At 49.1% G+C, this 23,147-nt stretch overlaps 1 protein-coding gene across 3 annotated transcripts in view; it reads left to right on the top strand.

Moving 5' to 3' along the window:
• LOC144178378 (protein turtle-like) overlaps positions 1-23,147 on the top strand; it is a 329,175-nt gene that overhangs the window by 199,347 nt on the left and 106,681 nt on the right. For all 3 annotated transcript variants that reach the window (XM_077706171.1, XM_077706169.1, XM_077706170.1), the window contains exon 2: positions 13,348-13,683. In XM_077706171.1, coding sequence (XP_077562297.1) covers positions 13,348-13,683 — 336 coding nt within the window. The remainder of the gene's footprint in view (positions 1-13,347; positions 13,684-23,147) is intronic.

The following is a 23,147-nucleotide window of genomic DNA, read 5'->3' on the forward strand; positions in this document are numbered from 1 at the left end:
AGCAAACAGGACCCCAAGTACAGCAAACCGACACAAAATCCGTCCGCCCGTCGACAGAAAAACCCCCGAGCGAACCTGAACTCGTGCCTCGCGGTGATAGCCTGGGCGTCCCCCAGCGGGGAGGCGCCGGGAACGACCCTCTGGGAACGAGCTTAGCAAAAAACAAAAAAACTCCCCAAGCATTTTCCCCCGAGGGGTGAAACATGGTTTAAGTGCGAATGCACGGGGGTGATGCTATGAGGGGGGAGTTAAAAGTTAAAAATCCGTTTGGCATTCGCCCCGTGAGCGCGGCGCGAGCCGACCCCACGGAGGGTCTGGGCAGTTTTATCGCTGCATATATAGGGGGGGTTACGCCCGCGCCGAGCGCGCCCGAGCCAGGTGGCTGGAGAGAGGAGGCGAGCGCAAAGGGGAGAGGGGGAACAGCGGCGCACGGCAGCTGCAAGGCCGAGCGAGGGGGGGAGAGGAGGAGAGTGTGGACGTCACGGTGGGAGAGAGAGGGCGCGCGGGCAGCTTGCTGGGGGAGAGGAGGGCCGCGCTGTGGACGTCATACCATGACGTTTACGGCGCGAGGGAGCGGTGCGGGGGAGCGGGCGGCGCACCCCGCGCAAGCCACGGCGAGGAGGCGGGAGCGAGCGCGGGTCACGTGGTGAAGTGACGTCACCGCGCCGTTTGCTACCGACGCTCCTCTCCGCTCCACGCCGTTGCTAGAGAGAGGGAGGGACTGCGGGACGCCGCCGCCCGCCCACCGCCGCCGGCCGGCGGTGGGAAGGTTTTGGGGGTCGCTTATAAAAGTGCATTCGCACTTAAAAAAAAAATACCGAGGGTTTTGCGTGTGGGGCTTATGGGCGTATGAGGAGCTCTCGCCTTCGTCGTCGTCGCCGTCGTGTAGCGACCTGCGCGCGACGGGGACCGGGCGCGCCGAAGATGATGATGACGGACGACTCTGTCCAAGCCATCCTTTTCGCAATACACACGTGCCATACGGCCACCGGAGCAGCCGAGGAAGAAGGGAAGGGCCCTACCGAGGCGAGGGACGCAAAAAAATATTTTGACCTACGTGGGCTGGGGTCGTCGGAAGACGATGGACGAAAGGGCACTGTAACATACTTTAATGAAAATTTGCTTTTACAGTGGCGGGGCGAAAACGGCTTTTGCACTGATGGGGGTCCCGGCTTCTCCCCCCCACCCCCTTCCTGGGGATCCCCCTGTCAGTGTGGGGAAGAAGCGAGATCGACCCCCCCAAGTCCTGCTGCTTCTCCATGGCTTTGCCCCCACTAGAGCAAAGCTGCGCCAATTTTTTTTTTTTGTATTATTTCTACTAACGCCGCCAACCAAGCTTCAGCTTAAAAAAGTTTTCGCTGTTTAAAAACCCCAGCCTCGTTTGTTGTTTCGCTGAGGATGGCTGGAAAAAAACGTCATGCGGGCTAGAAGAGTACAATATGTGACGGGCACATGAGTAGAAACAGGGAGCACCCCTAACCACCGAAAGTGTTTCGCTGCTCGTAACAGGGCGGGACGCTTGTCTTTTGGTAGCACAGTGCCCAGCGCCGAATGGGGAAACGCGCAAAGTGGGGGAGGGGAGGAAGAAAGAAGAGCGCGGTGGCGCTCTGGAGCGTTGCCGGGGCCTTTTGCATTCACACTTGTAAAAACAGTCTCAAAAGGGTCTTTGCCAAATTTTTGCTAAAGCGAAGGCGTTTTGCCTACCGTTGGTAGGGATTTTTTAAAGCAAAGCTTTCTTCTCGTCTCACTGAGGGGCGGTGTCGTTACCTAAAAACACACTGCAGAAAAAGCAAAACATTACACAAGGGGAGGGGCAACATTATGTTGATAAGATGACGGAAGAAAAAAAAAAAAATGCTTCTCGTAATTGCAGTCGTACCTGGGGGTCTGGGCGTAATGAAGCCGGCGCCTGTTCGATTGCGCCACTCCGACGGTCGGAGCAGTTGGTATTTTAAAGCAACTGTGAACACTTCACTTTGGATGACGACGATGGTTCGAGAATGAGGGGGGCGGGAGTGCTTATCCTCTTCGTGAGGGATTCGTTTGCTGTCGTCTGAGTTTAGACTTTGATTCGCAGGCGGTTTGTACTTCGATCGTTGACGCTTTGGCATTGATTGCCCCGGCTTTTAATTTTGCGCGTCGGCATTTGATTTTCGCACGCTAAAAAGCTTCGCGTTCCAACTATCGTCGTCGTTAGATGGAGGGGATTCGAATTTTTGTGGTGTCTTTGTGCAGAAAGAGACGGAAATAATAACATAAAGCGAAACATACCACAAGTTCAGAAGAGAAATGAACATGACACCGCTGCTCACGTGCCCCCGAGAGAAAGTGCGCAGAAATGTGTTTGAAGCGAGCCGAAACCCTGAAAGAAAACACTCACAAAAAAAACAATGCAAGAAGGGATCAAATGCGACACGGTCGCTCCAGTTTCCTTGGCAGAGCAAAAAACAAAATCAAGCCAAGACGAGAAGGAATGAAACATAGCAGCTAACGTGCTGCTCAAGATCAAAGAGAGCGCTCAATAACGCTCAAAGGGAAAGCTTCCCATTGGCCCGCCGGGAAAGACCTGGAAAACATCTGAAACACGAAAGCTTGAAGCACCCACGCCACAAACACTTGTTGACCCAGTCTCTGATCACGTGAAGAACGCTGGCGGGCACAACGAACCAGGTGTACTGAGAAGAAGGAACGGTAAACGGAGTGTATGGAACGACAAGCTCGGCACCTCACGGCTTCTTTTGCCATGCACTTTTAGGACAAAATGGACCTCATTATTTTTGTTTTGCCTAAAAGCTAGCCTTCCTTAGAAAGCTGACACTGCGGGAAATTCTCCGGCAAAGAAGACCAAGTGTTATGTTGCGTTATCGGCCATTTACGTTGAGCTTCGTTTTCTCGATTTCCTACGTCAGCGAAGACGACGACGGCGGACGAGACGATGACATTGAGTATTTTCACCAACAAAAACAAATTGACAAGCCGTTCTGTCTTTACAAAAGTGGATGGCCAGAGAAGCTGTCGAGCAAATGAACGATGAAATCGTTGTTGCTCTCTCTCTGTCTCTCTGGTCCCTGTAGCCCATGGGCTCAGCCACAACACGTGCCATATTTTTAGTAAACGGCTATCTATACAGGTTCTTTGTGGCTGTTGTGCGTACATTTGAGTGATTAGAGCATTGCACCCAACGCACTCCGTGACAAATTTCAGGAATCAAAGTGACTGGCATAGACAAGTCTACATTAAAATAGGAAATGATGATGACGGGTGTCTTAACTTCTCCCTCAATGAAGCCGCTTCTCTACCAGCTGCTTTTTATTTGTTCGTAATATTGTGTTGTGGTATGTATATACATTAGATAGTTGTAACGTATGGTATAACTATATTATTATTTTATTTATTTTCGTTTTGATTATTTCACTTTAATTCTTGGTTTTATTTTAGTTTAAGCAGTCACGTTCACCTCATGCTACCGGTTCCCCAGAATCAGGGCTTTCCGTGGCTGCCGTGCAAGTGCTCTTTTCGAGAAACATCGTGTGCCCTTCTCACGGCCTGCGCTCCGCGAGGCTTCCTTTTCTTAGTAGGACTTCATTGCTGGCTAGTTGGTTCATACCGTACGAAGGCATGAATTGCCGTGTTGTCCTCTGTTCTCTTCGTCCTCGCATTTTGCGCGAATTTATTAGATGCGAAGCATCTCATGCTCGGAGCTGTGTCCCTCCCTCCCTCGTTGTCGTTGTCCGCCGTCCGCACTCTACTGTGCATGCGCGTCTCTTCAGCCCCGTCAGCGTTTGGGCTGACGTCAGCCCAGTCCACTATGAAAAGAAATAGTTAGGCTGCACCCGGTTTCGATCCCACGACTCTCTGGCCGCAACGGGAGGTACGTGGCGCTCTTCCCACTGCGCTACAAACCGAGACGGGAGCATGTGCTACGAATGCGCCTTATGTCCTTCACTCATTCAAACTACGTCAAGAAGCTACTGATACAACGAAGGCACGCGAAGCTGAACGTAAACGGAAACGACGAACTGAAAACTAATGGGAACTTCAGTCGACCCCATGGCTGCTTCGCATACTACTCAGGGTACTCATACTACTCACTACGGGAAGATGGTGTAATTCTATTTCTGCCCGCGGACGACACAGGAAATCCCGATTAACGGGAGGCTAACAACCTCACTATAATACACAGGCTAAGCCAAAGGCGTCGCTCTAGCAGGTGACGCAGTAAAAAGTGTATCTGCCAGCTTTCATTGAATTTGCTTCACCTCACCATACAATATTTGAAACAAGAGCGCAAAACAGTATTACAAAGGCTAACTAACCATCTTTCCCCCTTTTTTTTTTTTTTACTTTCTTGGGCCAAGTGATCAAGCCGGCTCTACAGGTGGCAAGATCCGATGAAATCTTGAAATGTAAACCCCAACCACTGATCTGCACTGAATATCTATTTGTCTGTTTTTTTTTAATATAGTTAATGATCACGATGATTAAGTGCGTACCTAATAACGTAGCCTAACAACAAAGACAATACTTGCCCACCCAGCGTCAAATCTGTCATACCGCGCACCCGTTTTCGCTCAAAGCAACCGGCCGGTAATGGCGGAAAGCAACCAGGTGGGACCAGTCTCTGCGGACATTCCTTAATTCGAAACGGATCAGTGCAGCGGCTCCGCAGAGTGGCTTCTGGGTTATCGAAGGTCGGATCCGACAAAGCCCAGAAACTGCTTTCCGACAGCCATCAATCTTGGGAGACGCTCACGGCCCCTTCCGAGGCAGCGGTGGCGGCCGGGGCGGCGCGGCGGTGGTTTCCGCCTCAGCGACGAGACGCCCGGGTCGTTGCTGCCGCTTATCGGTCGTCAAGTGCGCTTTATGATCCTCCATCTTTGTTCCTCGCCGCCCTTTTTCTTCCCTCGCGTGTATCAATTTCTCCGGCCCGTAACGCGGCGCCGTATTTTCTCTGCGGCCCGTCCCCCGGTATTCTTTTCCATTTCCCGCGATCTCCCGCGCCTCGTCAAGATGGAGGAGACCGTTGGAGCGGTGCTCATCTCGCGCTCGTCGTCGTCCGGTCTGGACTGCTCGCATCGGCCCGGCGTGCTCTCCTCGTGATCGCGCTTTCTCAGACCGCGACCAATCTCGGTGCGAGTCTTGGGCAGGCGTGGTTGAATTCCTGAGTGGTTTTTACGGCCGACCGGTTCCGCCGGCAATACCCATCTCTTTCTACGGTCGCTGTCGAATTCCTCATTTCCTTCCCCTTCCTGGTCGCCCATTTTTATCCTTCTTTCTCTTTCCCCTCTTCTGTCTTTTTTTTTTCTTTTTTTTATTTCTAGAACTCGCGTGTCGCTTTCCCGCTTATGCCTTCTTCGATGCGATAACTTTTTCCTCCGCTCACAGCTTCCTGCTCTGTCATTCTGTATTCCGGCATGTGAACGCACGTGTCTCCCCAATTTTCCATTCCCTGGCCTGTTTTCCGTCCCTACATGAATATTCTTAACAATGGGTGGCCGTTCTTTGTTTCCTATTTGAACTGTTCGCGACAAATATTACTGCTCCCAAAGATACTACTACTGAAACTACTACTACTGCCACACCTACCACTACTTGTACTGCTGCTACCGTAACAGCTGCAACTACTACTAATACTACTACGAACAAAACTACTACGGCTGGTGCTGCTACCGTTACTACTACTGCCGCCGCCGGAGGGGCGATAGGATCCATTCTGAAGTGCTACCGGGGTATGTAATGATTGTTATGTGACCCGGCAATAACCGAAGGCTTCTGTGTCCTTCATGATTAACACGAAACAGTTTGTGTTGAAAATTCTGAACGATTTTTTTTTTTTGCCTAGAACAGCGTCATACAGCTTAAACAGGAAACACCGCACAAACAGGTATAAGAAAGAGGAGGCGCCATGCAGCGCCGACTGCCAACTGGAAGTTTATTGCAGAAAAAAACGTTATTATACACGTATACCACATACCACATAAATCATAATTAAAAGAAGAAAGAAGAACACGACAAAAGACAAAGAAGGGATTGTAGATTTAGATACTCAATCTCTCTTCCCAACAAATTCAAGGATGGGGAGCTACAGCATTATTTGCCCTTTCAGGGGGCGGCTAAAGCTTCAAATACCTCTCGTGCACCTTGATCGCTGTTTTTTTTTTTTTTTTTTCAAAGGGGGAAGAAACGCGGAGAGAAAAGCCTGAAGGCGTGCCTTTCTTCTACATTAAAAGACACCCGATCTGCTTTCCCTCGGCCCTGACGCCTTTAACTACAACCAAAGGCAAAGCTATGAGCACTTATATTCGATTCAAGGTACTAATTGTCGGTTTTCTGCGTGCGAAAACAGAGCATTGTGTTGTGAGGGGCCGCAACAGGAACCTCCACCTTCGTTTCGTCATTCCCCTGCAGAATGCAATACGCTTTCTCGGGCTACTATAGTTAATATTCGCAGAAAAGGTTTATTGTGCCAACAGATTTTTAATGGTTGTTGGTGTTGCGGCTTCTGCTTACATTATTTGGCGAATACCGATAAAACAGAGAAAAATTGAATGTTCAAAATTATACCGATAGCGACGCGGAAAGAAAAGTGCGGAAGGAAAGGGTCGCCTGATAGAATTCACCATTTTGAAATTTTGCATCCACTGTGGAAAGTTGGTCTGAGAGTGACATATAGTGAATAGCGAAGAAAGAAATAAGAAGGAAAGAAAGAGAGAGCCTAGTTAAGGCAAAACAAAAAAAAAAGATAGCGGTTAATTATTAAATGGCTGTAAACGCATTCTCCAGTCTTAAACGCACTCCCCATTTCAGTGAGCCGGTAGTGTTTGGCTTACTTCTACGTAAACGTTTGCCGTACGGTTTGTACGATCTGACCCTGATTATCGAACAAGTCGCAGGCTGGAGTGCGGGCAGGTAGATCTGCCGCAAATGCACAGGAAGTTCTCAACACCCAGTTGTAGTGGGGAATGAATCCACCTAGCAAAACAATCCGTTAAAAATCGCTGCATCTCAACGCCCTGCTCCGCATTCCCCTGCGCGGCATTATTTTGTGAGAAACAGAGAGAGAGAGAGAGAGAGAGAGAGAGAGAGAGAGAGAGAGAGAGAGAGAGAGAGAGAGAGAGAGAGAGAGAGAGAGAGAAACTTTAATGAACACCAGCGAGGTTAGCCGAGCCGTCGCACTGGCTTGCTCTAGATGATAGACAAAAAGAAAAAGAAAGTAGAAAACAAAAAAAGAAAGCAAGCAAAAAACAGAAAACCTATCAAAATGGAAAGATGTCATTTGATGCACCCAAAATTTTCAATCACAAAACTCTCTCCAGTTTTCTTCTCAGAAGACACTCCAAGAGAGCTGTTTTGTGTTCTCAACCTCTCCTTATAGCAAGATGGGAAAGAGCGAGGGCACTGCGCAAGGCTGACCTCCCACTCACAAAGCCACTGTTGTTTTCCAGCTTTAGCAACTAACGAAGCCACAACAAAACACGGTCGCCGCCCCATGTGCAAAGAACGAGCCGTCATGTCCTTCTCTTCCTGCCGTTTTTCCTTTATCCTTCCGCAAGAATTCCTCGCTTCCCGCTCCGCGTTCTCAGCGCGTCGTGGGCTGACCCTGACAACGCGGCGAACTCATCCGACCAGACATCTCCCATCGCGGGGAAGCGTGCGCACGCCGTTCTGTTTGCGTGGGAGGCGTTCTTCGCATTCGCAGCCGTCCGCGCCGTGAGCTGGCACGCCGCTTCGGCGGCGCCCGGACGCCTGGCAAGGGAATGTGTTGCCTTCTCCGTTACACGCGCGCTTTCGCTATCTCCCGCGGCTAGTGGCCGAGCGATCCGTTTATCCCCGGCGTATACGGGGCGAACTCTCGATGGATTGCGCGCTCTTGGCCCGGCCCCTGCTCCCCCTCGCCCTGATTATACGATTGTTCGGCGGGCGCGAACCGTGAATACCTCGCTGAGCCTCGGCCACATGCCTGCTCGTTGAGGGCTGCCCGTGTGCCGCGTAGGGGCTGCGCTTTTGCAAACTATATTTGTTGCCCTACCGATCAAGCACCGGAGACCCGGCGCAGTGGCGCTCCAGGGTTTGCCGAAAAAGAAAACAGGGGCTCAGAGCGGAGCCCTTTGTCAACACCCGTTTGGAGCCAGCGGAGCTGTTGAGCGGATCTGCGTGGCTTGGACAGGCCGATGTGTGGGCCGATCCGGAAAGTAGGAGCCGGAGCAAAATCACTACTTCACTTATCTGCTCGTAGTAACGACATGTCTTCGGCCAGTTAGCTGCAGAGAAACGAACAAAAATGGTTCGATGGGGCGTAATGAGGCGTACTTTGCAGTAGGTCTCTTTGCTGAAGCCCTGTATGCTTGTGGCGCAGTGCAAAATTAGATGGTTATAGAAGAGCGGTACCACGCCCGGCACTCGGTCGGAACGCCGGCTCGTGCGCACGACCGGTTTTGGAATTCCTGCGCGCGTGTACTGGCGCCGTGCCGATCGGTTACTGGCTATTGTACACGGACTAATTCTCCGCTCTGCTAGAACTCTCTAATAGTGATTACAATGCAAGAGACACGGAAATGGTCACCCGCGTGTGAGGCTGGCAGCACTCTGAGTGAGTGAGTGAGTGAGTGAGTGAGTGAGTGAGTGAGTGAGTGAGTGAGTGAGTGAGTGAGTGAGTGAGTGAGTGAGTGAGTGAGTGAGTGAGTGAGTGAGTGAGTGAGTGAGTGAGTGAGTGAGTGAGTGAGTGAGTGAGTGAGTGAGTGAGTGAGTGAGTGAGTGAGTGAGTGAGTGAGTGAGTGAGTGAGTGAGTGAGTGAGTGAGTGAGTGAGTGAGTGAGTGAGTGAGTGAGTGAGTGAGTGAGTGAGTGAGTGAGTGAGTGAGTGAGTGAGTGAGTGAGTGAGTGAGTGAGTGAGTGAGTGAGTGAGTGAGTGAGTGAGTGAGTGAGTGAGTGAGTGAGTGAGTGAGTGAGTGAGTGAGTGAGTGAGTGAGTGAGTGAGTGAGTGAGTGAGTGAGTGAGTGAGTGAGTGAGTGAGTGAGTGAGTGCACAGTGAGTGAGTGAGTGAGTGAGTGAGTGAGTGAGTGAGTGAGTGAGTGAGTGAGTGCACAGTGAGTGAGTGTGCGTGTACGTGCGTGCGTGCGCAGGCGAAGAAAAGTTTTTTGAAGAATCTTCACAACGAAAAGCACTTGTCTACAATAACCGAGGCACCATGCATTTGGGCAGCACAAATTGGCTCAGTAGTCACCGCAAATTGCTTTCAGACAATCGATTTTTTCAGCAGACGACTCCCTTTTGCGAGAGGTACAGCACTGCGTTTGGAAAGAGCGCCGCATCACGGCGCAGCGCAAGAGACGGACTTCACGTTTAGCAAAAACTAGGCGCAAACCCTCACCTGAAAGCTTACGGAGAGCTCCGCGGTTGCATGGTATTACAAGCTATCTTTTCACCGACAACATTACGGCTAATCCTCACATCACACCGATGCAGGCCTTCCGTGCGAATCCCACTGAAGAGCGCGTGGCGGTTTTCGTAGCCTGCGCCACCATTACCCGCGTGACGGTCATGCAGCCGCCGCACGCTCGCGACAATGAGGGAGGAAATAAGTGGATTTTGCACATCCTACGGTAATCTTTATTGGCGTTCGCAGAAGTGCGTCGCTGCAACGAGCCCTTTCCTTGGAAATTATTGGCCATTCCCTAGAAAGGCTGGGCTTATGCATCGGCAATAACGTTTGGGTCTTTGTTATTGTAAGTTAAGCAGTTACGAAGAACTAACGGCAAAAATAAAACGCCATATTATTATAGGCAGAATCTGAGATAGTTGGGTAAGCGCTTCTGCTTCGTCTTTCGTCTTTGTCTGTGTCCTGAGTTAATTTTAGGCTGGTCAGTATTTAATATAACACCAACAATCGCTAGGCATCTACAGTATACGGGCAGGGAACCTGCGTTGTTCGGGACACCATGTTGGAGGTATTGGAATGCTAATAAACGTTAAAAATGCAAACACGCGTTGAAGGAATGCTGTAAGCCTCGCTTTATGCGCTCGCGAAAAAAAAAAGCGCGAAAATAAAATTTTACTACTGCAAAAATCATTATTCACCAACGTGGACAATCTCGTTAGGCAAAGTTGCCCCAAGTTAGGCAAAACAAATGCGAAAGTGAAAATGAGAAAGCCGGGGCTGAGCGAGCCGGGCCCGGTCATGACGGGAAGAAACGAAAGTAATGCTTTTTTTTTTTTTGTCCTGGCGTTAAATATATCGCGCATACAGCAGCTTGCGTTAACAATAGGTCTTTTCAAGAAGGTGTATACGCTTACACACCATACATATACTCGCCCTTCACAAGCACACACGCACGCACACACACGCAAGCTCTCTCTCCCCCACACACACGCACACACACGCACACACACACACACACACACACACACACACACACACACACACACACACACACACACACACACACACACACACACACACACACACACACACACACGCACACACACACACCCACGCACACGAACGCGCCTGCGCTCGTACGCACACCTAACTCTTGGTGTGTGTACTCTCTTGTATTGCAACTCTTTAGGCCCAATCACATGCAGGCGTAAAATCGACGTACTCGCGCAACCACGTTGTTCGGCGTGAGCGCGCGTAAAATCGGCGCATTCCGGCGTACGGCAAATACATTGCTACGCGCTTGTTACGCCAAAGTCAGAGCCAGCGAAACATCGACGCGAACTTCGGGCACACAGTGTTGACGCTGAACTAGGCGGTGATGATATCTGTGGGTCTGGTCGCATAGCAAGTAAAGCTAATTAATAAATAAGCTAACTCAACTAAGGCAGCTCAACTGAACTCAACTATTAATTATGTGATAGAACAACGTAATTTGTAAAATACCGAGAGCATACGAAGGGGAAAAACGCACGAAGCAATGAGCAACTATGGAGCGAGGGATTTTACGGCAAATATAGCGGAAGATTTTGCGCCTGCCAATTACACAGATTAATTCTTAACGTTTTTCAATGTCGCAAGAATTGTTTTAGTTCGTTCTGTATTAAATAGGTGTTTTTTTGTGATAATTGGCAATTTTTGGTTTATTTCAATTAAAATGTAGCTAAACTGGTCACCAAAAAGCTTAAACCGGGGTAGTCTAGCCACAATGCGCGTCGCATTGCAGTACGCTTGGCTCTACGTTACTCGTTGCGGCGCCTGTGTGGTTACTCGCCTACTGCGACATCGTCGATCGGCGTAACGGTAGCTGAGTATGTCGTTGCCGGCGTACGTCGTTGCGCGAGTACGTCAATTTTACGCGTCCATGTGATTTCGCCTTTTTGGTCTGCTATTATGGAACCTACATACCTCCACCCATCACTCTTAAGATTTGCTCCTTTCATGGTGCAGCCTTACGTGTGTAAAATATTCTGCGACCATCACAGCATAGTCCAGCTCGCAGTTTTGCTGTCCTAAAGTTACTCTAGTGGCATTACTGTGACATCATGCTAGGAGTGCTGTTTAAATTGAGCGCTTTAACGCGCCGGAGCTCTACCAGAGACCCCTGAGGCGCGCCGTAATGACGGACTGGGACTTAGATTTGGGAGTTTGGGTTCCTTAACCCGTGCCGGAAACACCAAACGCAAGGGAATTTCGTCGTGTACTTTACGATATCATCACCGTCACGCATGTGTGACCTCAAAGACGAATTTTTGGGGTTTTCGCAAGCAAACTTTCAGTGGCAACGCTAGATTTACAAAAGGCCATTGGAATAACAAAATCGTTAGATTAACAAAATAATTATTGACACGTCATATTTTATGTCATAGCGAGATTCTGCGAACATTTAGGCGCTCTGGCCGACGCCCACCTAATTAATTAGCAGTGAAAACGTGAAAATTCAGTTGTATACAAGCGCCGTTACTAGTCCTCTCACTTAGAAAAACCGTTGTTCTTGAGGTGCTTTCTGTTTGTTCACTACAAACGCGGGATAGCTATGTTCTATCACCGTCCCTGCCTCAGCCAATCATATTGTGGCCCATCCAGGTATGATTGCAACGATTGAAGGTCACGAAAAAGCCTGTCGCGCAGCCGAACAAACTGCGGAGATTATGAGAAAGGTCAGATGGGTGAGAATTGTTTTCTTTTTCTGTAGTTCCGGAATGTTTTCTTCAGTTACAACAGTTCTGTCTGAGCTTCTACTGCAGTTCTGCTTCTTTGAATGGTTTCTTTTTAAAACTTCAGACAAAATAACCACATCCGCCGAGAACATCTGTTGGCACCTGTCACAGGTTGGGGCCCAGTCGCAGGATAGCCAATCTTCCACAGATAACCAATGACAAAAAGGTTGCTCTTTGAAGCCTAGATTTCAACTGCAGCAGCAAAGAGATAAAGTTAGAGCCCGCAGTTGTAAAATGATGCAACCTTTAGCCCGGTTAGTCAAATATAGAATCAGGGTAATATTAAAATCAAGGCAAATTAAATAGCTATCGCCTGCTCATTCGGATATGTTGATAAATGTGCATATGAACTGATGAGATGATTAAGCTTTAACAAAACTATAGACAGCTAGGAATACAACAAACGGCACGGCCCCTCACTGCGCAACTAACAAGAACTGAAGAGAATGCAAGGGTGTCTCGAGGTGTATATACCCTAGAGAAAGATTTCCGGATTCCTTCGTAATTATGCGGCGCCTGAGATCGACAGCTGTCTCGTTCGAAGCTCCTGCCTTTGCCGACAGTTTGCGCCTTGATCTCGGTGATGAGGAGGGAAGTACCGATACTGCTGTCTTGATAATACCCACTAGCGGGATCTTCAGAAGCGTGACTGACTTCCGCCGTCCAGCAAGAGTGATAACTACAGTAACCCAGTGCGCCTCCGCGAATACCGTTTCGTTGTGTTGCTGGAAATCTCTCCGTTCTTCTAGTGGCCGCGCCGAGTCGTCGTGTTCAACTACGGTGGCGACGCGGATCCCTCGCCTCCCACCGACCAGCTGAAAGTCTTCTGCGGCAAAGTCTTCTCCGGTGGGCGACTGAAGAGAGAGACAGAGAGGGGGGAAGGGGGGCTTCCGCTTTTTGCTTTGTTATGTAGTTGCTTCTTTTCTGTACTAGAGTGTCAGACGCATTCTGAGAGGTTCGCGATTCTTCTTGTCGCGTTGGGTAACCGCTCTGTCGCGATAGTTGTTCTCTCGCCTCCCCAGTGCATCTGCCTTTTATAGTGACCATGATCGCAAACACTGAAACAGACTATAACCCACATTTCACATATAGCGCCACATCGTTGTACAGATATCTCTGAACCTTGCTTGCCGTCACTACCTATTGTCATTGACGGTGGCCTTGATCTCCCTCTCTCTCGTCTTACCGCGCAGCCTCGATCCTGTACACGGCCGTGATCCGGGGCAAGGTGGCGCTGCCGTGCGACATCACCCCTCCGTCGGCGGACGACGCGGTGGCGCTGGTGCTGTGGTACAAGGACGAGGGCCCGGCGCCCATCTACACGCTGGACGCCAGGAGGGGCCACGTGGACCAGGCCCGGCAGTCGGCCGTCAGCGAGCTGGGCGCCAGGGCCTACTTCAACATGATGAACAGGCCGGCCTTCCTGCAGCTGGACCCCGTCGAGGAAGAGGATGCGGGAGAGTACCGCTGCCGCGTGGACTTCCGCAAGGCCCGCTCCGTCAACACCGTCATCAACCTCAAGGTCATCGGTGAGCGTGTCTGCCTCTTTTTCTCCGTCGTACGTGAATGTGCTTTAAAGATCGAATTCCTGAAGTCTCGGAGGCTGCAATTCCTTCTATCTCTGCACGTATAAATGAACACAAAAATTATTTTTATAGAAAATGAGCCAAGTGACCACGTACAGATCGCTCTCCTCAGCTTCCTTATTCAACTTCTCCTTCGCGTTTTTTTTTTTTTTTGAACATCAATTAGAGCGAGAACAACAGCTGCCGCTGCGTATATTGTTGTCTTTTAGATTCCTACCGACTTTGTAACCCGAGAAATACTGGAAAACCCCTGTGAACGGAGATCTCGGTGAACTGTATCGGGGACGTCATCTCGCCTACATGTTCCTCGGGATACACACGCCAGATGCCTGGCCTTTCACATCGAAATGATATTTTAGCGCTTTATTATTTATCTCCTTATATACAAGTTATTTGCATTTCTGTTGAATGACTTTTGCTGCAAACGAGTAAGCAGCAGAGATTTTAGCGATATCGCGGTAAATACAAGATTCGTTTCGCTTTATCCGTACCCTAAACAGGCTTCAGTGAACTCTATCCAGGTCAAAAATGTAAAGAGAACTCAAGGCAATCCCCGTGCACGGCAGTGGCCTTGCAAGGAGTCGTCAACGAAAATTTGGAAGGTGCACTCAAGAGCGCTTGCGGGCCGGTATTGGAACGTATTGTAGTCCGTGGTGTTTTCTTGCATTTTATTCCTGAAGTGACAGAGTTCTGAACGGACGCGCTTGGTGAGGAGCATGCAGTTTTTCTGATTCATTCTCTTCTCAATGCTTAGCCTAAATCTTTGTTGTTCTCGTCCCTCCGGTATCGATACCCACCTGGCGCAGTGAACCATCCGTGATGAATTTCTTTATCTTTCCTTTATCTTTCCGTGTCAAGTAAAAACAGGACGCTAATCCCACTTCACAAGATGCTTCGAATAAGTAGAATTCTTAATCAGCCTCATGCGACTTTTTTACAGCGATTTACGCCAATACGGCCTGCAGGAAAGCCAACTTTCTCTGACGATGAAGATGAATGATCGTGGGTGAAGGGAAAGAAAAAAAAACCGCTCCCCGTGGCCGGAATCGAACCTGGGTCCCTCGCGTTATGAGGCCGGCGTCCATCCGATTGCTCCATTTCGACATGGTCGAAGCGAACGCCAAGCGGCCGGTGTCGACTCGCGCCGTACGACCCAAACCCAAACGTTAGGCCTACGTAATGCACACCCGAGAGTTGTTGTGGGTATTCTAGAAGAGCGGTGCGTACCTACAGAGAAGCACATACTCGCAGTGTGGGACTGGCCAACCAAAGAATTCATCACGAGAAAGCTTCGAGTTCATCCATCGTCGTCGTTATTTCGGAGGGGTGCATAGTTTTTGTATTTCTGTATGGCCGCGTCATCTTAAAGCATATTTGGTGAATATGCTCGTAGCTTTTTTATTCAGACACCCGTTCCCCAATGTAGGGCAAATTCCCCAAAGTAGAGCAAGTTTCCGGGAAGGAAAAATTTTACATCCACCCGAAGGGCAGCCGTGCAGCTGCAAAAAAAGCTACACAGCTTTCTCATAAACTTCGGAGTTACGTGAAAAATTTGTCCTAGCCTGAGATTTTTCATCAACTACAAAGCTCCTGAGAAAGCTGTATAGTTTTTTCTTGCTTTTTTTTTTTGTAGCGGTATGGCTGCATTTCAGGTGTTTGTCAAATTTTTCCCTCTCCTATGCCTACATCCGTCCTTATCGTAGTCACTGACACCACGTCCCTAAATTACAAGGCGGTGTTTGTACATAAATAGTAAAAACGAGGCATTTTGAGCGGCTCTTCTCAAATGATGTCACTTGTGGTCCGACATGGCATATAGCTAAATGGAAAGACAGGGATTAAAAAGGAACGTTTAGGCTTGCCGTTAGCGCAGTGCAGCCTTTAAAACCACCATGCTCGGTGTCTTTCATATTTTTTTCTTGCGTACGCCACATTAGACGGTTGACTAGTACGATCCCACGTTTAGGAAGTTAAAGCCTCACTCCATGCACGAAGTCGGCTGTTTCGTCAACCACGCGCACACGTGACGTGGGTGGATGTGAGTCGCCGAGTTTGTCAATGACAGTCCCGTTCCGCGGCGCCCGCTTACTTAACCCGGAAGTTCTGCTAGCGACGGGGGGCGCATTGTAGGCTTAGAGTAAGCAAACAGGATCAGGCTCACGTTAGAGAAGTCCGACCCAAAGGGCGAGCGGCTGTCTAGCCTAGCCGTTGCCGGGCGATATTCCGCGTGTCTGTCACGGCAAACTGCTTCGCGCAGCGAAGGGAGAAAGAAGAACCACCTCGCCGTAATTGATGATGACTGGCATACATGTTCAGCGGAACCACGCAGCCGTTTCTTCCCGGCGAGGCCGCGAATGCTGGGCAAGCGCGGGCGAACGCAAGAAAAGGCACATCCCGATCATTAGGGTCGCGCGCTCGCCTTCTTTCCTCGGCCGCTTTGGTTTTTCTTCTTCTACTCTGCGTGGTTCCCCCCGACAAGCCCCATCTTTTCTGGGCGAACGTGAGTGCGCGGTTTGCGTTAAGAAAACATATACGCGGATTTAAAGAACCAACGCAAGAGGAGAAAGAGGAGGAGAAGGGGGGAGGAGGGGGCATAAGGAGGGAACATGACGTGCCGCAGAAGGTTGCTATTGCGATTTCTCTTTTGAAGGCTTTCTTTAACGATCTATGCTGCGGACGTGCTTTGTGAAGAGACCCTGTCGCTATTAAAGTTTGTACTTACTTCTCTTTCTTTTTTTTTTTTACTCTCTCTTTCTGCGGCCAGGGACAGCATTGTGCTGTCCGCATCCTTCTTGTCTGGGCTCTCTGTGTTATGAAACTTGCCGTCTCTGCCGAAATCCTTTGCCCCCCTAGGTCGCGCTTTCCCCGCTCCCCCCCCCCCCCCCCCCCCATTCTTAATTTGTCGTTCCCAAAAATGTGACTCTTTTCGTAATTATAGATATACCATTTTTTTTTTGTTCTCTGGGCTAGGCAAAGAAGGAATATTGAGAGGAGACAGAGGCAGCGGTGATGGGGAAGGAGGTGGCGTTCACTCGCTTCAATCTCTCCTATTCTTGTCTGGGTCTTTGTACGATAACCCCTAAAATTAACTTCACCAACCCTCCTGTACCACGGAAAATTACATTGCTCTCATGTCTCCTCGTGTTGTTCGAGCGCGCCGCCGGGGAAATGATCTTTTCGAGCAGCCCTCTTGCATCTGTTCAAAGATGACGTGGCGCCGTTGACCCCCACCTTTGAAGGGGCACTGACAGCAATTTTCGGCGTTATTATTATTGCACAGTTCGCTTCCTTTACTCAACAGAAGACCCTGGCTGAAATATGAGCGGCCTGCGACGCGAGTAACATACTTTAATATGATCATGTTTATCGCGCCGATGGAACTAGAGTGAACTAGAATGGAACAGCACGCGGAGCGGCGCTCAGCAAATGGACATCAGGGTGACATCATCCCGGGGTAGCCAAAATAAGTGACGCGGACACCGCTCGTCAAAAACTCGTGACGTCACTTCACGAGCGCGGCCCCGCGAGCGGTTACTGGGCGCTGGCGCATTCACGAGCGGGTGCACGCAGCCAGAGCTACACGAATAACCGCTGCCCAGAAAGGCACTATTGGCAAAAATAAAGTTCCACACACGGGAAAGGAACGATTATATAGCTAGGAGTTGCAATAGAAGTCGCCATCAGGACTTTTATTGAAAGCGGTCATCGAATTTCTGTAGCAATGGTAGGCCTAGCACCTTCAGGCAGCTCACCCGTTCCGCTCCGGCGGTGGCGCGGTCGAAACAACGCCCCCGCCGCCCTCCGCAGCGTTTTGACGTTTGCACAAAGCTGTGAGGTCATGCCGGGATTCTGTCATATGCGCCTTTCGGGCTGAAAGTGCGGGAAATTGAAAGAAACGATTTTCAGACCGTTCAATGTAGTTAATTATTGCGCGCTCAAGTATTTAAAGTGCTCTTTCGGGTTCACCAGACCAGTAAGCATCGACAAAAGCACTGAAAAAATGTAACACAAAATTTTCGTGTCGGTACTCGTTTAAGTTTCACCCTTTAACTATTTCGTTCTGGTCTATAATTCGTAGCAGGGAACGGTAAGAACAACGTATAAAATTGGTGCTCCAATCTTCCTCTACGCGAAATGGAGCTCAAAGAGAGCGGGGTTGCAACGCACCGTGTCAACGCAAGAACAACAGGGTCCCGCAGCGACAACTGCTGCGCCACGTCATTAGGCCGGCATTTGCGCCTGGTATAAAGGTCACTCTTTAGCTTGTTCTCCGCGCAGTCATGCGCCTAGCTGTGAAGAGAGTTACGCGCGAAAGGGGACGGTCGCCGCCGACAGGCCGGAGGGTTGCCAGCACGGGCGAAAATGAGATTTTTCGCGCGACTGCGCGACGGCCAAGAATTTGCGCGGCTTCGTGGAGAGAGCCCCTTGCTTCGCGTTGGAAGCAGCACACCGTGGTGTGCGTCGGGAACGCCCACCACCCCGGCAAGAAGCATGCCTACACCCGGGTGTCATCGGAGCAGAATCCGGAGAGACCGCGTACTCGATCACTCAATGGTCGACACCAAGAAGCGCCATTCGCGTAAGATCGAGTGAAAGGCAATTACAGTTGAGAAAACTGATGTCAAAGGACGATGCAAGGGCTTTCTGCTTACCTGGGTCGTGGTGTTGGAGCGCGGAACTCGACTTCCTGTAGGGAGCCCCGTGCGCGCGAAAAGCTTGGTCGTGCAACGCCAAGATCGAGGTGAAAACGGTAATTAAATTGAGTCGTGCGCGAGCTCCCCTTTTCTCTTCTTTCGTGCTTGTTTTTATTGGCCTCTTCTTTCCCCGAAGCGTACTGTTGCGGCCAGCTTTCTTTTTCGTCGTCCATCTTCTCCCCAGTGCACCGAGTGCTTCCAGAGAAGCCACCGTCGCGCGCACCCTGAGGGCCTCTCGGCATAGAATTGGGCGGAAAGTTGCTGCAGATCGGAAAACCCGAGCCCTGGGCGATGAACTCGAGCCGACCCTCGTAGCTGGAAGATGCAGCGACGACGGCGAAAACGATGCGGCCGCAATTAGTTATTCGGGGAAACTTTTGATTCGTCGAACGAGCCAGCTCGCTTTCTGCGCGGGCGTTGTTTATTTTCTACTACAGTTCGATTCGTAGTTATTTCCCGCTTGGTAAAAAGATACCGTTTTTCTTTTCTCTTGCCCCGCATTTACGTATTCGATCTGTATTAAGCGGAGGGCACACGCGTGGCGGGAAGTTGCTGTCGTTTTAAAGGGACCATGCAACACTTCCTTTCAACATTTTTTTTAAATCATAAATGCTTGCAGAACATAGCCACCCAACACACCTAGTACTTAGAGTAGGGGGTCGCAAAGTACCTCAGCCAAAAATTGCTGTTCCGTGACCATCAGATAACGTGGAAACTCTGTCAAAAGATTTTTCTCTCTTTCCCGGTCTTGACGTTCTTCGATCGCTCAAATTACGTCATTAAGGCCATGTGGCGGCTGTTGGCCAGTTTTCCTTAAGTTGGAGCAATGAACGCTTTTTGATGGCAACTTTAAAAATAAAGCTACAAAAACAAAGCAAGAAACTCAAGACGTATTTGGTGCGACGGGCAAATCACGCAGTGCCGCTTCGTGCTGGCGATAACTATAGCTTTCGCCGTGCTTCCAGGCGCGAAGGAAAGAGTGAAAGCGCCTATGAAAGTGTTCCAGGGTCCCTTTAAACATTTACAAAGAAGGAGAAGAAAACAAATGCCCAGGCCGTGGTACCAATTCATTACTCATACTATAAAGAACGAGAAAGGCAGACGACCAACACCAATGCGAAGATAAGACGCAAGCTGCAAAAATAAGTGAAACGAATTGTTTTCGGCGGGATCGAATAATTCCTAAAATTTTGACCTCCTTCAATAATTCGATGCGTACCGTTCCCTGAAAGCAATGTCACAACCTTTAAATCACATTCTCTCGTGAAGGGCACGGCAGCGAACACATGCAGTTTAACATAAGGGGGGAAACAGTTGTGAAGACGAATGGAGAAGGCATAACTGATCCTCATAATCGCCAGCCACGTGTAGATTTTAAACAAAACTGACGGTTCTAAGTCGTCAAGTCATATTTTCCGCTATTTTAATTCCTCTTTCTGCCAAAGCGCGCAATACAAAGACGATACCCTGATGTATAGGTGCGTGCGTGTTCATTCCTGCTGGCGAAGCCTTTGTGATTGAGACTGTACAAGCCTGCTAGCCAACGTTACTAGAATAAACTAGTATTCTAGTAACGTTGCCTGCTAGCCCTTGCCACACAAGGGATTCGCTTTAATAAAAACTTGCTAGGACATCAAGTGAAGAAACAACAAAGTGGCCGGATGTGGGCTTCCTCCTGTCAAATTAGACGACACAATGTTCGAGCCTAAAGAGCAAACAAAAGCCATAAAGCTTCACAAAGGTACGGTGTCGTGCACTATGAACAGGCGTCCTTTCTATGCACTTTTATTTTCAGTTCATGAACTACCCCAATTCGTTCTATGGGCCCTTGATTGAATGCGCGCAGACTGAAAAAAAAAAACGGAAGGGGGGGGGGGGGAGGGGGGGTGGCTCCAGGGCGACAGCATGGAGAGAGTGAGAGAAAATAAATAATTAAATCAAGGAAATGCTTCAGAGAGGCGTCCTCATTCCAGGATGACTGCATATATTGCGACATACAAATTTTGTAAAAGTGAAGCGAAATCTTCGCTTAATTTATAACAATGAAGGGCGCAGTATTGTCACCGCACGCGCCCGCGTAATTACTAGGCCATTATTTTACCGCTGCGAACGAAAATCCTGAGACTTGCTCGCGGATGTAGATATCTTGTTGTTAGCAATTCATTTGCATCAGATTTGAAGCCCCACGTGTATCTGGAAGCAGTTTCGTTTGCTTTTTTTCTTAATGCGTTTGTCTAGTACCAGCGGCTTTCAGGCAACTTCACCGAGTAGAGAACTGACGGTCTGGTTTCCAGCTCGCGTCCCTGTCCGAGTGTGCATATATAAATTCACGGGGCATCGAGCCACGTGCTTCTGTACCATTGCATCAAGTCGACAAAGTTATCCCGTTTTTGTCAACATTAAACTTTCACATTTGAATCATATATTTACTTCCTATGATGCTTGGTCTCTCTTTCTTATCCCCTACACCTTCGGCGCCTCTCGGAGTACTTTGTTACCGCGTGCTTCTACAACAGACTTTTTCCCGTCGCGAAAGTAGGTAAAAACATAAACAAATATTGTTCTACAGTTGCCTTGTCGGCAGCGCTCCGCCTGACTTGCAAAACGATTCCGGCAAGCGTTTCGTAACGATCCACTTGGCTCACACAAGCGCATTTATGATTGTGCAAAACACTTCACACATCACACGCAGCAAAAGCTTTCAGTACAGCTTCTGACGTGCGTTTTTGCCTGCGTGTACGCAAAGGTCGATAGGTAAAAATATGAAAGCAAGTGTCTAAAAACGAACGAAAGCGACTTTGCTGTAAATAATGGACCCAACATATTTAATATTCGAGCGCTTGTTCAGCAAATCTGGAGCCCGCTTAAACGATTTGTTTTGCCGCGTTCAAAACGTTTCGGAACGCACGCTTCCACCTTTATGCACCGCCAAACAGAGCGCTGTTTAATGAACCCGCCTTCCTTCCTAACATCCACCTGATTATATATATTAACGTGATTAGTCGCGTTGGTACATGAATTATTATCGGAGCAAGAAGTCATGCGATGCACCAGCCATCGGCACGTGTAGCCTACAAAGGTTCTTACGTGGATTTGTTGGCGGGAGCCATGCGGGAGTCATGAACATTTTTTTTTATTTGTACTGAGATAAATAGATTTACATCTCCCGAATTATACAGCTGTTGAATGCTGCTAATACAACGCCAAAGCCTGCTCAAATAGGCACAGGTGCTTTTCTTTTAGTGCTTCTATGACAGGGAACCTGGTGATATAGTAGCTGTGCCTAGAATACAATAAAAGAAAGTCTACAACCCACGAGCGTGCTGCGAAATGGCATGAACGTTGCACAAAAACGAAGGCTTTACCCCCCAAAAGACGAAATTTAACCCGCTTTCATGCTGCAAAGAAGGCGCACACGTTTGGAGTTGAGTATTTGGGGTTGAGACGATCAAACTGTTTTTAACGAAGTGGGCCCGAGGACTCATGTTTTGGGACTCGTCGCTTTTAAAGACGATAGTCTTTCGTGGGGTACTTAAACGCGAGAATTTTGGTCTGTCTGTATATATGTAGATCTGGCCGTCTGTCTGAAAAGATAAATTTATTATCAAACAATTCTGGTGTCAGTGGTACAAAGTAACAACCAGAAACAATGAAACAACTGCAGCGCCCGTTGTTACAAAACTAACACAGCCCGAAGGCTAGCAGTTACAGACGCTTACAGAAACATACAAACAAATTTTGTTCATCATAAACAAACGATTAACATACCTCCGAACCAAGGGTACAATAGCACCCGCTATAAGAACGCACAATATACGGTTCAGGGATGGTGTTAATGCCACAACGAACACTATGGGGCAATAATAACGAATTATAACAACAAAATAACCAGTTTTAAAAACAGATATCCCTAAGGACGCAAGTCTAAAAAACTGGCATGAACAACAACCCTTTTTTTCGACACCCCTAGAAACCGGGCATAACAATGTAGCAGAAACTTTCCTCCCCAAACAGAGCCAACTTACCTTCCAGGATAGTCGCTAGGTTTTGTCTGCAATAGGAAACCAAAGGCCACTGCATATGTAGCCTGCTATTCTGTGCCACAGCCCTGCAGTGGTTACGTCACTGTACATAATCGCCTATTACTGCGAATAGTTTGTCCAGTGGAGTGCCAGGGTAATGTTCCTGCAGTTGATACCTTGCAAGCCCCAAACTTGAAGCGGCACGGTGTATGACGCGCCAAAAGCAGCGCGCTACAGTGCAGCTTGAGAAAATATGTGTTGTGAATTCCGGTTGGCCGTAGTTGGGACAGAAAGAGTCCTCCGTTACTCCCCAGTTAAATAATCTGTCTTTAGTGGCTAGAATTCGCCACGCTTTTTGCCGCTGGATGTTTTTAGCGTTTTCCGGCAGCTTACCTGAAGCCGCACGTAACCATGAAGAATATGGTGGATCTACTCGCCGGGCCGACCTCGCAGTAGCTATAGTTTTATCAGCAGAGCTGTGTAAGCTCTTGGTTGCACCTTACGTGAACAAAAAAAAATACCAAGAAAATTCTGAGCGCATGTGAGCGCGTTCCTTGCGCCGACCGCCCAGCGTCCCCGGCGCACGCTTGTCAAGTTAATCATATCCACTTAGGGAGACTGGCCAAGATTGTGGCGACCGCCCGGCAGTTAAAAAATCAAGAAAATGCCAAGCGCTCGTGTGTGCGTGCCT

The sequence above is a fragment of the Haemaphysalis longicornis genome, unplaced genomic scaffold (genome assembly GCF_048455015.1).
Source record: "Haemaphysalis longicornis isolate Haplotype H1 unplaced genomic scaffold, Haemaphysalis longicornis Haplotype H1 scaffold_4, whole genome shotgun sequence".
In the NCBI taxonomy this organism is placed as follows: domain Eukaryota; kingdom Metazoa; phylum Arthropoda; class Arachnida; order Ixodida; family Ixodidae; genus Haemaphysalis; species Haemaphysalis longicornis.